This window comes from Argentina silus, assembly GCF_951799395.1.
Source record: "Argentina silus genome assembly, chromosome: 13".
Lineage (NCBI taxonomy): Eukaryota > Metazoa > Chordata > Actinopteri > Argentiniformes > Argentinidae > Argentina > Argentina silus.
Genome location: NC_139667.1, coordinates 8,525,952 through 8,538,451, shown reverse-complemented (window position 1 = coordinate 8,538,451; position 12,500 = coordinate 8,525,952). Strand labels below are relative to the sequence as shown.

The window sequence follows — 12,500 nt, the reverse complement described above, 5'->3', positions numbered from 1 at the left end:
ACTAGCCTACGGAGCGCCTCAGTCTGATGATGTCACTGATGCTTTGAGAGACAAGAGATGTGTTTGAACCATATCCATGGTCCATCCAAGGCAAAACAACTTTAATCTACAGATGTTGATAAATGATTACAGTCAAAATTATGCACATCATGTACTTCAAAGTAGAATTCAGCCCATTTTAAACATTGTGGTTGAAAACTGACTCAGATCAGAGTTGCTTATCTGCGCGTCAACGCACCACACATTTCGTCCTCAAATTGCCTTTCAGTCTTGAACTGGATTTTTTAATTCAACATCAGAGCTACACTTCAGAAGTGAACAACTGCAGTTTGCCACATGAATTAACCTAGATTTAGATTAAAATCTAATATCCCTCTTTTCTCACTCAATCTCTCCATTTCCCCTCTCTCTCATCTCTCTCCCATCTCTCCCTTATAGAGATGGATGACAGGGGATATTTCGGAGCTCAGGGTGGAGAGCTCTGCTGATTGGTTAGATCTGGGCAGGTGATTTACTCACCAGTCCCATCCATAACCACGCACGCATGCATGCACACACGCACACACGCACGCACACACGCACGCACGCACACACACACACGCACACACACAGACACACACACACACACAGACGCACACACACACACACACTTGCAATGACACAGACACGTTCACATTCACACCCACACACACACACACACACACACACACACACACACACCATCCCTAACATCACACCACCCCAAAATGACTTTCATCTCTCTCTATTGTTATTATATTACTCCTAGGGGCCTGGGGAGTCAGATCCCCAGTATTCACGACCAAAAGAGAGGAATGGTTTTTCTTAGGAAGTCTATCACAAACTCACGCACACACACACACACACACACACACACACACCCTACGTCAGATGGAAACATCAGACATACACTCCCCAAAGCTCCAGACACCTCATTACATGTGCGAGGTGCGTCCTGTGGTGTTGTGAATAAATGTGCCCCCCTGTTCTCCTCCGGCCCCCTCCTAAAGTTTCCCGTTTCCTGTGACATTCCCTGTGGGTCTACAGCTAATGATATCACAGCACTCTGCATTTGGAACTGGGGAATGTTTGGTATCACTCACCGGGTAACTGAATAATGTTGACATCACATTCGCTCTGCTGCTGCGGCTGATCAAATTACATCCCATTTGGAGAGGCCATTTTACACCATGCCTTAAAACCGGCTATTTTATATACAGTCACATGTTGTTTTTTGATTACAGTTAATGTTGGGTAGTCAAAGCGGACGCCAGTTCATTGAGTGAGAGAGCAAGTTAGGGAGCGATGGAGGGAGGGAGGGTGGGTGTGGGAGATGAATGTAGAGAGAGAGAGAGAGAGAGAGAGAGAGAGAGAGAGAGAGAGGGGAGCGTATGTACACCAAGTACTCCTGCCTTCTCCATTGACTGATGGTGATGGTGGTAGTGTGTAGTCAGAATACCGTAAAACGTCTTAAAGTAGCCTGGACATTGATTTGATTTAACCACAGAGCACCTGGTGCCTGTTGGGGACAGGCTGTTATTGGAGCCTGGCGGTTATTCTGTTACCTTTTGCCAAGCTGCTGCTCAAACCCACCATATGACAGAGCTAGCTGACTGAGTACAAATAATCAACATTATTCGGCTACAATAAATCAGTCAAACCCAGGTTCATCTTTCATAGATAGCGGATAATGCCGCAACGGTCACTCGGAATCAAATGCGTTGCTTTGATCATCTGCTAATACCAAGAGATAATAATAAATTTTGACAAGGTGTTTATTAGGGACAGGCGCTTATTTGCTTCAATGTCATTAGTGTCCAGGCTATTACTGGAGACAGGCGTTTATTAGTGGTTCTGTGCTTGTTGGAAGTTTTAGTAGGCTACAGTAGGCAGAGATGACTCACAGCCGTAAATGAGATTACATTGGCAATCTTAACTCAGATTACCCTTCTTCCTCTACCCTCGTTCTCTCTCTCTCTCTCTCTCTCTCTCTCTCTCTCTCTCTCTGAGGGTGTTTCACTGCTGTGTCTTTAACTATCAATCAACATCCAAAATGATTATGCTTCCAATCACGGGGGCGAGAGAGTAGAAAGACAAATACTCTCTTCGGTAACCAAATAAAAAAGCACAGAAATCTGTCTTTTAATAAATAATGACACTGTTGAGCATATGAGCATAAATCATGATGGGCTGGAGGCAGGATTGAGAAGGGGTGGGGGGGGCGGGGATCGTACATAAACACATAAAGCATATTATCTCTCTGGTTAAGGCTTGTATCTCATGTGTGTGGATCAAAGGAGCTCTTGACAACACAGCCAGCATGTGCTGCAGTGGAGATAACGGCATTCTCCCACAGCAGTACACTCAGCAGCACTGACTAAGGGCTGTATGAATCATTAATAAAGAAACGGGAACGACATATTCTCTCCTTTGTTGCTCTGTCCATTGATATTTCATTAGATTGATTGATGCCATCAGAAGGAGTTGCTCTATGGCTCGTCATTGAACTGTAGAATTCCAGAACACTGAGGTCCCCCATGGCGACAGAGAGAGAGAGAGAGCGGGGAAGCACATCAAGGGAGGCTGGTGGAGGTAGAAATCGGAGGACGGAGCAGGACCCATCCTCCGATTTCTACCTCCACCAGCCTCTCCTTGCGCACACAGTATAGTCACTCTGGAAAAGACTAAGTTGTGAGTGTCGAAACCTCCCATTCCTTGGATGATTCATTTTGGATATATTAATCAACTCTCGTTAAAGTTAATTAATATTATTAATCAACTATAGTTCAATAATAGAATATATAACTATATATAGATCAGGGGAGGCTGAGAGAGGTAGAAAGGAATGGTATCAACCATGGAATGGTATCAACCATGCGTGATACCACCAGCCTCCACTGATAGAAATACAGTAGTTCTAATGTTCCATTTCCTCCCACTCTCCTCCGTTCTACCAGGTGAACCCATATAAACGTGGTTCAGGGAGGAAGAGTGGCACAGTCAGTGGGTTTATGGCTGTATCAGTGTTCACTCAGAACACAATGGGCTTTTTACGACGCTATAACCCCCCCCCTCCGGTGGAGGAACTAACAAGGTCCTTATGTTTAATGGACACCAACTACCTTGGCAGTGGGAATCGAAGGAGACGGCAATAGCACACCATTTAAATCAAATCAGACTTTATTTAAAGTGCATTTTTAACAATCGTCCATCCCTAAGATGTGTGTGTGTGTGTGTGTGTGTGTGTGTGTGTGTGTGTGTGTGTGTGTATTGCAGACCTTGAGTTGTTGATCAAATAGCCCCCTACAGGCAATATGCGTTATTCACAACCGCTGCTGCCCTCATTGATGGAATTAATACGGCGGGATATTTTGCATACATAAATTATGGTACAGTAGCAATCTTAAAAAACGCCACGGCATCACCCCCATCGCATGATTAAGATTTAGTGTGTGTCCAATCCTGTTGTAGTGGGACCCAACAGTGTGCATGCTATCACTGCTATCACTGTTCTGATCTGCCAAGTTTCTCTCTGAGCTTACAGGCTGTTAAGCTTCGATAACCACAGTCATTTACCGCAGTGGCTGGTAGCTATACAGCTGTATTAGTGCACAGGGGGAGATGTGTGTGTGTGTGTGTGTGTGTGTGTGTGTGTGTGTGTGTGGTGGAGGGGGGGATTAGGAATGGTGACTGTATTGCTTCTAGCATCTAGCTGACATCCACCACACTCTATGCCTGTGCGTGTGTGTGTGTGTGTGTGCGTGTGTGTGTGCATGTGCGTGCGTGTGTGTGTGTGTGTGTGCGTGTGCGTGTGTATGTGTGTGTGTGTGTGTGTGCGTGTGTGCGTGTGTGCGTGTATGTGTGTGTGTGTGTGTGTGTGTCTCCATCTTACTCCACCCTCAGGTTCACAGCTATGATAAACAAAAAAAATATTATTATATGTTAGCGCCTGGAGACATAATAAAATTAGGGGGGAAATTAAACAATGCTATTTAGCATAATTACAATACACTATGATAAGCGATTGGTTACCCAACAGACGGTGGACTAAAGCACACTGTGGAGGTTTGTCTAATGAACCTGAGCAAACGGCGCTAATTGTGTACACAGAGGCGGTCATGAACAATCCCAACCATTCACGGCATTGTGAGAATACATGTTGTGTGATACTCTCAAGCTCTTCATTCACTATTCAACCATGTGTACTTAACGGCGCGCAATCAATTGCCACAACATAAAAAATATCAATCTTATTCTCAAAACCCTTTGTGTCACTTTTGATTGAATGCGTCCTCCAATTAGAGTGACATAGAAAGTACACTTAGGCTTACTCTCCAATGAGTTACAGTTAAGAATCTATAAACCCATTAAATCTACTCAGCTGTCCAGAGGGAAACCTCTCAGAGAAGGGAGGAGGGTCGTGACCCCGCATAGCTCCTCCTGACCTTCCATGACCTCATAGGAAGTCCAAATTAACCAATCATCGTTTATACTACGCAGGTCAGTAGGGTAGAGGACCCTCTCCTCTCAATGGGAAAAAGGTTAATATGACAGATATGCTGTGTGTAAGTGTGTGTGTATGTGTCACGGAAGGCTAGTGGAGGTAGAAATCAATACCATTCCTCATTCTGCTCCATGATTTACAATGAGTCCGTCCTCTGATTTCTACCCCCACCAGCCTTCACTGGTGTGTGTGTGTGTGTGTGTGTGTGTGTGTGTGTGTGTGTGTGTGTGTGTGTGTCTAGTCTCTGTGTGTGTGTGAGACTCTCCATTTCGTGCAATGCATGCACATTGGTTTCTAAACAATAGCATGGGCAGAGGAGTAGAGACATTGCGTGGAGCCTACAGCAAAACGTTTTGAGGGGTGTGGACTTGCTTTCCAACAACTTCCAACAGCACTTCTTGCATCCTGTGAACCCAGAATCTCAATCGAGTGATCAATGATTAGTGTGTATCAGTGTGTGTGTGTGTGTGTGTGTGTGTGTGTGTGTGTGTGTGCGTGCGCGTGTGCGTGCGTGTGTGTGTGTGTGTGAGCACATGCAGTGGTGTATGTCTGTGTCCATTTAATATGACATTATACATTTAGTCTGATTCCACCAAAGTCTCTTCTAAAATCTTTCTTTATCCTGAGAAATTCCCTCTCTCCTTCTCACCCTATCTCTCTCTCTCTCACGCTCTTTCTGTCACAGACACACACTCACACACACACACACACCATTCTCTCCCTGTGAATCTATGGGCTGAAGGCGGCTCACTTGGTGACAGAGCTGGTGAAATATTAATGGAGCAGAGAGAGGAGTGCTGTTTGTTAGAGTGCAGTTCAATCTAGCCTAAAGCTTTGTTTTTAGTTGGAGGAAAACACAGCTGAGGTTGTACAATGCAGGCTGGCATGAAGTCGGTATCTGTCTGCAGACTCTGACGCCTCTTGCTCAGGTGCGAATGATTCATTACAGGAAAAGTCTAAACCAGTGCTTGTGGGAGGACCCATCTGGATCAATCCATCTGCCCGTTTTATCTGTCAACAAATGCAGAGGAAATCCAAATCTTCTTTTATTTATTTATTTATTTATTTTTTGTTGGCACTAAGGTGACCAAATCTAATGAGCCCAAATCTGGGACAAGGGAATGACTTTGCGGGACATTTGTGGGACAGTGTACAGGAATAATCAAAACAATTGGCAGGTTAATGGATGACGTTCAGAAAGTGACATATTCTACTGTATTAAGTTCCAGAAGCATTTCTAGGGTTTGCACACATTCAGGCCCAAGCGAATCATCATTTCCTCTCTTGGAAAAATATGGTCTTTTAGAAACCCATTTCATGCAATTCTAGGTATAAATTTATATTTTGACCAAAAATGCAGGACTGTCCCACACAATGTGGGACATGTGAGGCATCCAGAGGCTTCCATGGGTTCCTAGCCTAAGGTAATGCAGAAGAGAAACACCAGTGGGTTGCTTGTGTTGAGGTCCACATGTTAACCCCACTCGGTTTTGCCCACTTTGAACTGTTTCTAATCCTGCAGGTAGCCTACACACCATGTACAGTATCTACGGTCTGCTTCTGTTTTTTAGCTCAGTATTTTATTGTCTCGCTTTCCAGCTCTGATGCCTGTCTACTGTACAGGCCTTAAATAAGGAATGAGATTTCTGAGCTAGCATCTCTGCTGCTGCTGCTGCTGCTTGATATACAGTATATTCTGAATGGACGATTTGATGTGTGTGTGTGTGTGTGTGTGTGTGTGTGTGTATGCATGTATGTGTGTGTGTGTGTGTGTGTGTGTGTGTGTGTGTTTGTGTGTGTGTGTGTGTGTGTGTGTGTGTGTGTGTATGCTTACACTGCACTGTGCATACACATCCCTTTGGGCCTGAGTATGAAGTATTCAGGTGAGGGGAGCTCATTCAAAGAACGCAGGATCCACTGGGCCAAAGTATCAAGCAGTTTTTTGTGTTGACACAGAGGAGGCGCTCCGTCAAGGCCCCTCATTTGCAGATGAATGGTATGGGGGGGATGGATTTTATACAGCAGCACAATAGCTGATAGCTTACATTTTACTCTCTTCTCACATACGTGCTTACATGGGCTTTTCACCTGCAATATATAAGTAGCCTTCCCTAGCCCTCACACACATACACACACACACACACACACACACACACACACACACACACACACACATACATGCATATACACACACACACACACACACACACACACACATCAAATCGTCCATTCAGAATATACTGTATATCAATAACAGCCCAGGTAACATCAGGGGCGTGGTGGAGCGTATTGACCCGGGGTTCATGGTTGATAACACACTGTGCAACACGCAGGATATTCTTAACGCTCTAACAGTAGCATGGTTGATGTTATTCCACTCACACTCCCTTCCTGCCTCTATCCCAGTGTTCCACCTCCTACTGTTTTACTTATATATATACATCCTAACCCCCTGCTGTGATCAAAGGCTCCCACCATATCTCCCCTACCGTACACGTGCACCTAAGACCCCCCCATGGGGATAACATATACTGTATATATATATATATATATATGTATTATTCATTCAGTCGTGTCTCGGAAGACTCGTTAGATTCCAGGGCGGTCTAAAGAGACCAAGGCCTCTGAGCACAGCGTCCGCTCTTTTACTTCTGGGTGGGTAGTCTGTGTGTGTGTGTATGTGTGTGTGTGTGTGTGTGTGTGTGTGTGTGTGTGTGTGTGTGTGTGTGTGCGTGCGTGCGTGCATCTGTGTGTGTGTGTGTGCGTGCGTGCATCTGTGTGTGTGTATGTGTGTGTGTATCTCTTTGTGTGACTACATATCCATCATTTTCAAACAGGCTCTATTTATTCACACAGTTTATACATATGCAACATGGCCTCGTCCTTGCCTTTAGCATATATGATAACAACATGACAAAGTGCTTTTTGGAAGCAGGCACCAAAGTGGGATGGATGGAAACATCCATCACTGGGCTTCGTTCAAGAGTGCATTGTTATGTATCGCTGCCCAAGGCTGTTGGAAGCATTCCGTAACACCCTCAGACAGCAGCTGTTGCCTGTCAAATTGTCTTATTGTGTCGTTTCTCAATTGCTATGAAGAGCCCAAAACCACTCCTTTCCCAGGCACCCTAGTGGTATAACAGCTTAGGTTGGCATAGCTTGGTGTTTGTTTATGCCTGACTGACTTACTATCTAACTGCTATTGATGTTGAGAGGGAGTTTGCTTGCCCTGACGAAGACCACATGCTGGTGGAAAGGCGGCCTTTTCCATCTTTTTGGAGCTGGGGAAACTTTTGTTTAGTTTTTCACCCTGTGTTGTCTGATGCACTGCACCTCTGTAACCCGGCTGAGGGTGCGTTTGTTTCTGTGCGCCAGATCAAGTGGCACCCCAAACTTTTTTATGATACTGATAGGGAGAGAAGAGCTGAATGATGAGGGTTGTACTGTACGTTACCGCTCTCATCTGAAGTCCTAGTTCTCAGGATTGATATTGTTCATAAAAGTTAATATAATAACAAAGAACAGCAACAGTTGTGTTTGAGGGAAGCACAGTGCTCAGGAGGTTGTGCAGAGGGAGAGGGATTTAATCTAAACTGGGCTGAGTTCCATCTATTAATCACACACTGTTGTGTTCTCTTGTGTTCTCTCCTCCCTCTCTCCACCATTTGTTTTCTCCTCCCTCTTCCTCTCCTCTATCTGTTTTCTCCTCCTCCTTCCTCCCCTCTATCTATTCTCTCATCCCTTCCTCTCTCTCTCCTCTTGCTCTGTCCATTAACCATTACTCTCTGTCCCTCCTCTCTCCTCTCCTCTATTCTGTCCTTTCACTCTTCTCCCCTTTTTTTCTCCCTCCTTTTCTCCCTCCTCTCTCCCTCCTCTCTCCGGTTCCCTCCTGTTCTCTCTTAGAACCAGTTCCACCTGCAGATGTCGGCCCGTGTTGCTGCGTCGGGGCTGGGGGACCTGCTGCTGTCGGTTCTACAGGGGGGAGACGGGGGTAGGGACGGGGGAGGAGGAGGAGGAGGAGGGAGGGGTGATGTAGGGCGGCGGGGGGGAGCGGCTGTGATGTGCCCCGGCTGGGAGGAGGGAGGAGAAGGGCTACTGAAGCACCTGCAGACAGAGGGTGGGACCGGGTGGCGTCTTGACATCATTAACCTCACCCATATAGGGGGGGAGGAGGTCGGGAGGAGGGGGGAGAGGAGGGAGAAAGCAAGTGAGGAGACGAGAGAGGACCAGAGAGAGGAGGAGGTGTTGGGGCTCCTCTCCAGGCGCCTCCTGCGCTCCCCCTCTCCCCCCTCCTCCGTCCTCCTCTTCGGCTCCGACCCTGAGTGTCTCTCCTCCGTCCTCCGCTCCGCTCAGCGTCTCGCTCCCGCGCTCCCAGCCTTGCAATGGATTATGGGATACCCGCTGTCGCCGGATTCCCTCCACACCCTGGGTGGGCCGATGGGCCTGTTGGCCTACGGAGAGGTTGGCCGTAAGCCAATCAGCTTCTATATTCGGGACGCCTTGCAGCTCATTGGACGGGCGGTGACTGCAGCCAGCATGGTGAGGCCGGACCTGGCGCTGACCCAGAATATGGTGAACTGCTACGACAAGCCCAACCGCCAACTACCCTCCTCAGGACAATACCTGGCCAGGTAAACACACACACACACACACTCTTCATTGTACGACAGACTGTCCCTGCCTGTGGCTTCGGTTTAAAAGTGGAGTTTTATCCCAGCCCACGCACGCACACACACACACACACACACACACACACACACACACACACACACACACACACACACACACACACACACACACACACACACACACACACACACACACACACACACACACACACACACACACACACTGACCCACCTAATCCTAAACCCTAGAGACAAAAAAGCCACCCTCTCAGTTGCCCTTCTCTCCACTCTGTTCTCCTCCTCCTCCACCTCCTATGGTCTGAAGATGATAGAGTGGTCCCTCTGGTCCCCTATTCCCTGAGTGAGTGTGTTAGTGTCACTCCCTCTGAGCCTGGGGGGCGGAGAGCCTCTCTTCTCCATTAAAAGAGGGCTCTGTTCTATTTCAACTGCAGTTTGGTTAGCAGAAGAGAGATACTTATCTCACCACTGTGCCAGACCCTGGGATTGTGTCTGACTGACTTAAAAAGCTCTGGGAAGTGAGAGAGAGAGACAGTCCGGATGGAAAGGCAATTAATAGCTCAATGCCTGAGGGACGACGGGGTAGGAGAAGAGGAAGGGAGGGAGAGATGGAAGGAGAGAGAGAGAGAGAGAGAGGGGAAAAAGACGTATAACGTTTTACCATTTCATATTCTAAGCAAGCAAATCAGTGGGGAGTTTAACGGAAACAAAGCTGGAATACAAAATATATGTATATACATTTCATCCTCCATTGGTCTCCCCAGGTACACACCCCCACTGGTGATGGAGCTTCTGTTCGTCCGGAATCATCAATTCCTCAATGCCTTTTCCCACAACCAGGGAGAGCGAGTGAGAGAGAGAGAGAGAGAGAGAGAGAGAGAGAGAGAGAGAGAGAGAGAGAGAGAGAGAGAGAATGTTTCTGTATTGAATATGAATGTGAGGATCATTAAGCTCACCTCATGGTCCAGGTGTGCGCGTGTCTGTGTGTGTGTGTGTGTCTGTGTCTGCCATCTCTCACAGGCACAGCTGCCAAGATGACTCTATCTCCCCTGAGAGACAACCACAGCAGTACCACCACACGTCTGATAGAGGGAGTAAACTCTCACCAAACTAAACAAGATAAGAAAGTGAGACACCAGCCAGCCTCATCATTCACCGCGGGCCCATCTGACATTCACTCTGACACACTCCAAGCCAGACGCAGGCCCGAGTATGACAGGCTCATTCCTCTCTGACACTACTCACTGACAGCAGTATTTCTACGCAGTCATCTTCAGATTGATTTAACACACACATGCTCACCCGCGCACACATGTACGCACTCACACACGTAAACACACACACACACACACATAAGGTACACACGCACACACACACACACACACTTATGAACACACACACACACACACACACACTTATGAACACACGCACACACACGCACACACACACACACACACACACACACACACACACACACACACACACACTATTTACGTAACATAACTGGTCCAAACGTTACACTCTCACCTCTGATACAGCTGAATCACACGTCACACACAGGCATTTTCTCAGACCTAGAAAGTGCTTATAGAGATAGAACAGGAGAGAAGCTGCCGTGCCTGTGAGAGGTGGCCGGTCTGTGACTGTAGTGTTTGGAGTGGGCAGTCTGCCTGACGTATCTCCTGTCTACTAGATATGATGACTCAGCTCTGCTATTACCGTGAGTGATTCACCCGGAGCCAAGTGGCTCTGCTTTATAATCACATAGTGGGGGGATAAAACACAGGGGCAGCATGTTGAATAGGAGGAGGACTTGGCTTTCAAATCAGGAAGCATTTAATCAGGTCGCTTATAATGAAAATCAAACCGGTGTTACTGTAAGATAATATATCATTCATCATTAATATCAATCATTAGTCTTGGGACAAGGAACAATAGGGGAGAAGTCATGTCACACCCAACCTGATTGACCTATTGTGAGAAAACAAAACAAAAAAAAAGTCTTCGCTTTAGCACGCATGCTGTAACACGCACGCACGCACACACACACACACACACATACACACACACACACACACACACACACACACACACACACACTGCAGTGCATTCGTATTCTGTACAGTGTGTAGTCAGGCATTAGCCTGGATCAGGAGGTGAGCTTATTGACCCTCACTATTAATTTAGCCTTTCCATTCCCCTCCCCATCCTTCATGTTTAATGGAGGAAGTTCACCCGCGGTCACACTCTGTGCTCACCCATTCAGAGAGAGAGAGAGAGGGAGGGAGAGAGAGATAGAGAGAGAGGGAGGGAGAGAGAGAGATGTAGGGAGAGAGAGAGAGAGAGAGTGAGGGAGAGAGAGAGAGAGAGGGAGGGAGAGAGAGAGAGAGAGAGAGAGAGAGGGAGGGAGAGAGAGAGAGAGAGAAAGAGAAGTCTGTGTGCTCTTACAAAGAACAGCGAGGAATGCCGAACAATTTCTCCCTCCACCACTGACCCAAACTGAATCCAGCATGCTTTAAAACTCAGCCATCACCCAACGATCCTCTAATGACATCCCCTCCACTAACCTAGACATCACCCAACGATCCCGGCACAGTTTTCAACATTCAGACATCACCCAACAATCCCCACACGGTTCAACAGCCGGGGCAGATTTATGTTCCCACAGCGATTGCTCTTCCTAATGTATTCCCGTCATAAAGAGCAGTGCGGGCCGCTGAGAATGTGAGGAGAATAGTAATGGTGGGTATGGACAGGCAGATAGGCAGAGACCCTCACTGCACCGCATTAACTTACAATAATGAGTTACTGGGAGATGCAATTATTTCGCGCACCCATGTGAGCGCAGAGCAAACTTTGAGTCTGCCTGCTGCACGTTCATATTAGTGACTTTTCAGCTCCGACCATTTCCTGTTCCAGTCCGTGGTACTGCCGTCTCCTTTCATTACGTTTCTATCTCTCTCTCGCCCCCTCTCTCTCTTTTGTGGAGGTAGCTTATCAGTGTTCCGACCGGGCTATCAGATACTAAGCAGACTCAATTTACTATGTAAATCAGTTCTCTCAAGTTTCCTCATTTGTGTTTGTAGAGGTCATCAGTGGAAGCACACACTGGAATGCTAGTGTCTCTGCTGATGTCATCACCATGGGTCTGTCTCTCCTCTGACATTGAGACGTCTGTCTCTCTCTCTCTCTCTCTCTCCACAGGTTCTGTTCCAATGCCAAATCTCAAAAGTTTTTGATTCCTTGTGTCCTCTATACTTGACTCTAAGGACAGTTCTCAAAACTCATTGGAGGAGGAAAGTGTATTGGGTTCTACCCCTCAGACCTTCTCC

At 46.9% G+C, this 12,500-nt stretch overlaps 1 protein-coding gene across 1 annotated transcript in view; it reads left to right on the top strand.

Annotated features, from left to right (window-relative positions):
* Positions 1–12,500, top strand: part of LOC310814216 (glutamate receptor ionotropic, NMDA 3B-like) — a gene marked incomplete at both ends in the record, with an annotated part of 40,608 nt that overhangs the window by 15,350 nt on the left and 12,758 nt on the right. The window contains 1 exon segment of the mRNA XM_083683515.1: positions 8,426–9,153. Coding sequence (XP_083539641.1) covers positions 8,426–9,153 — 728 coding nt within the window.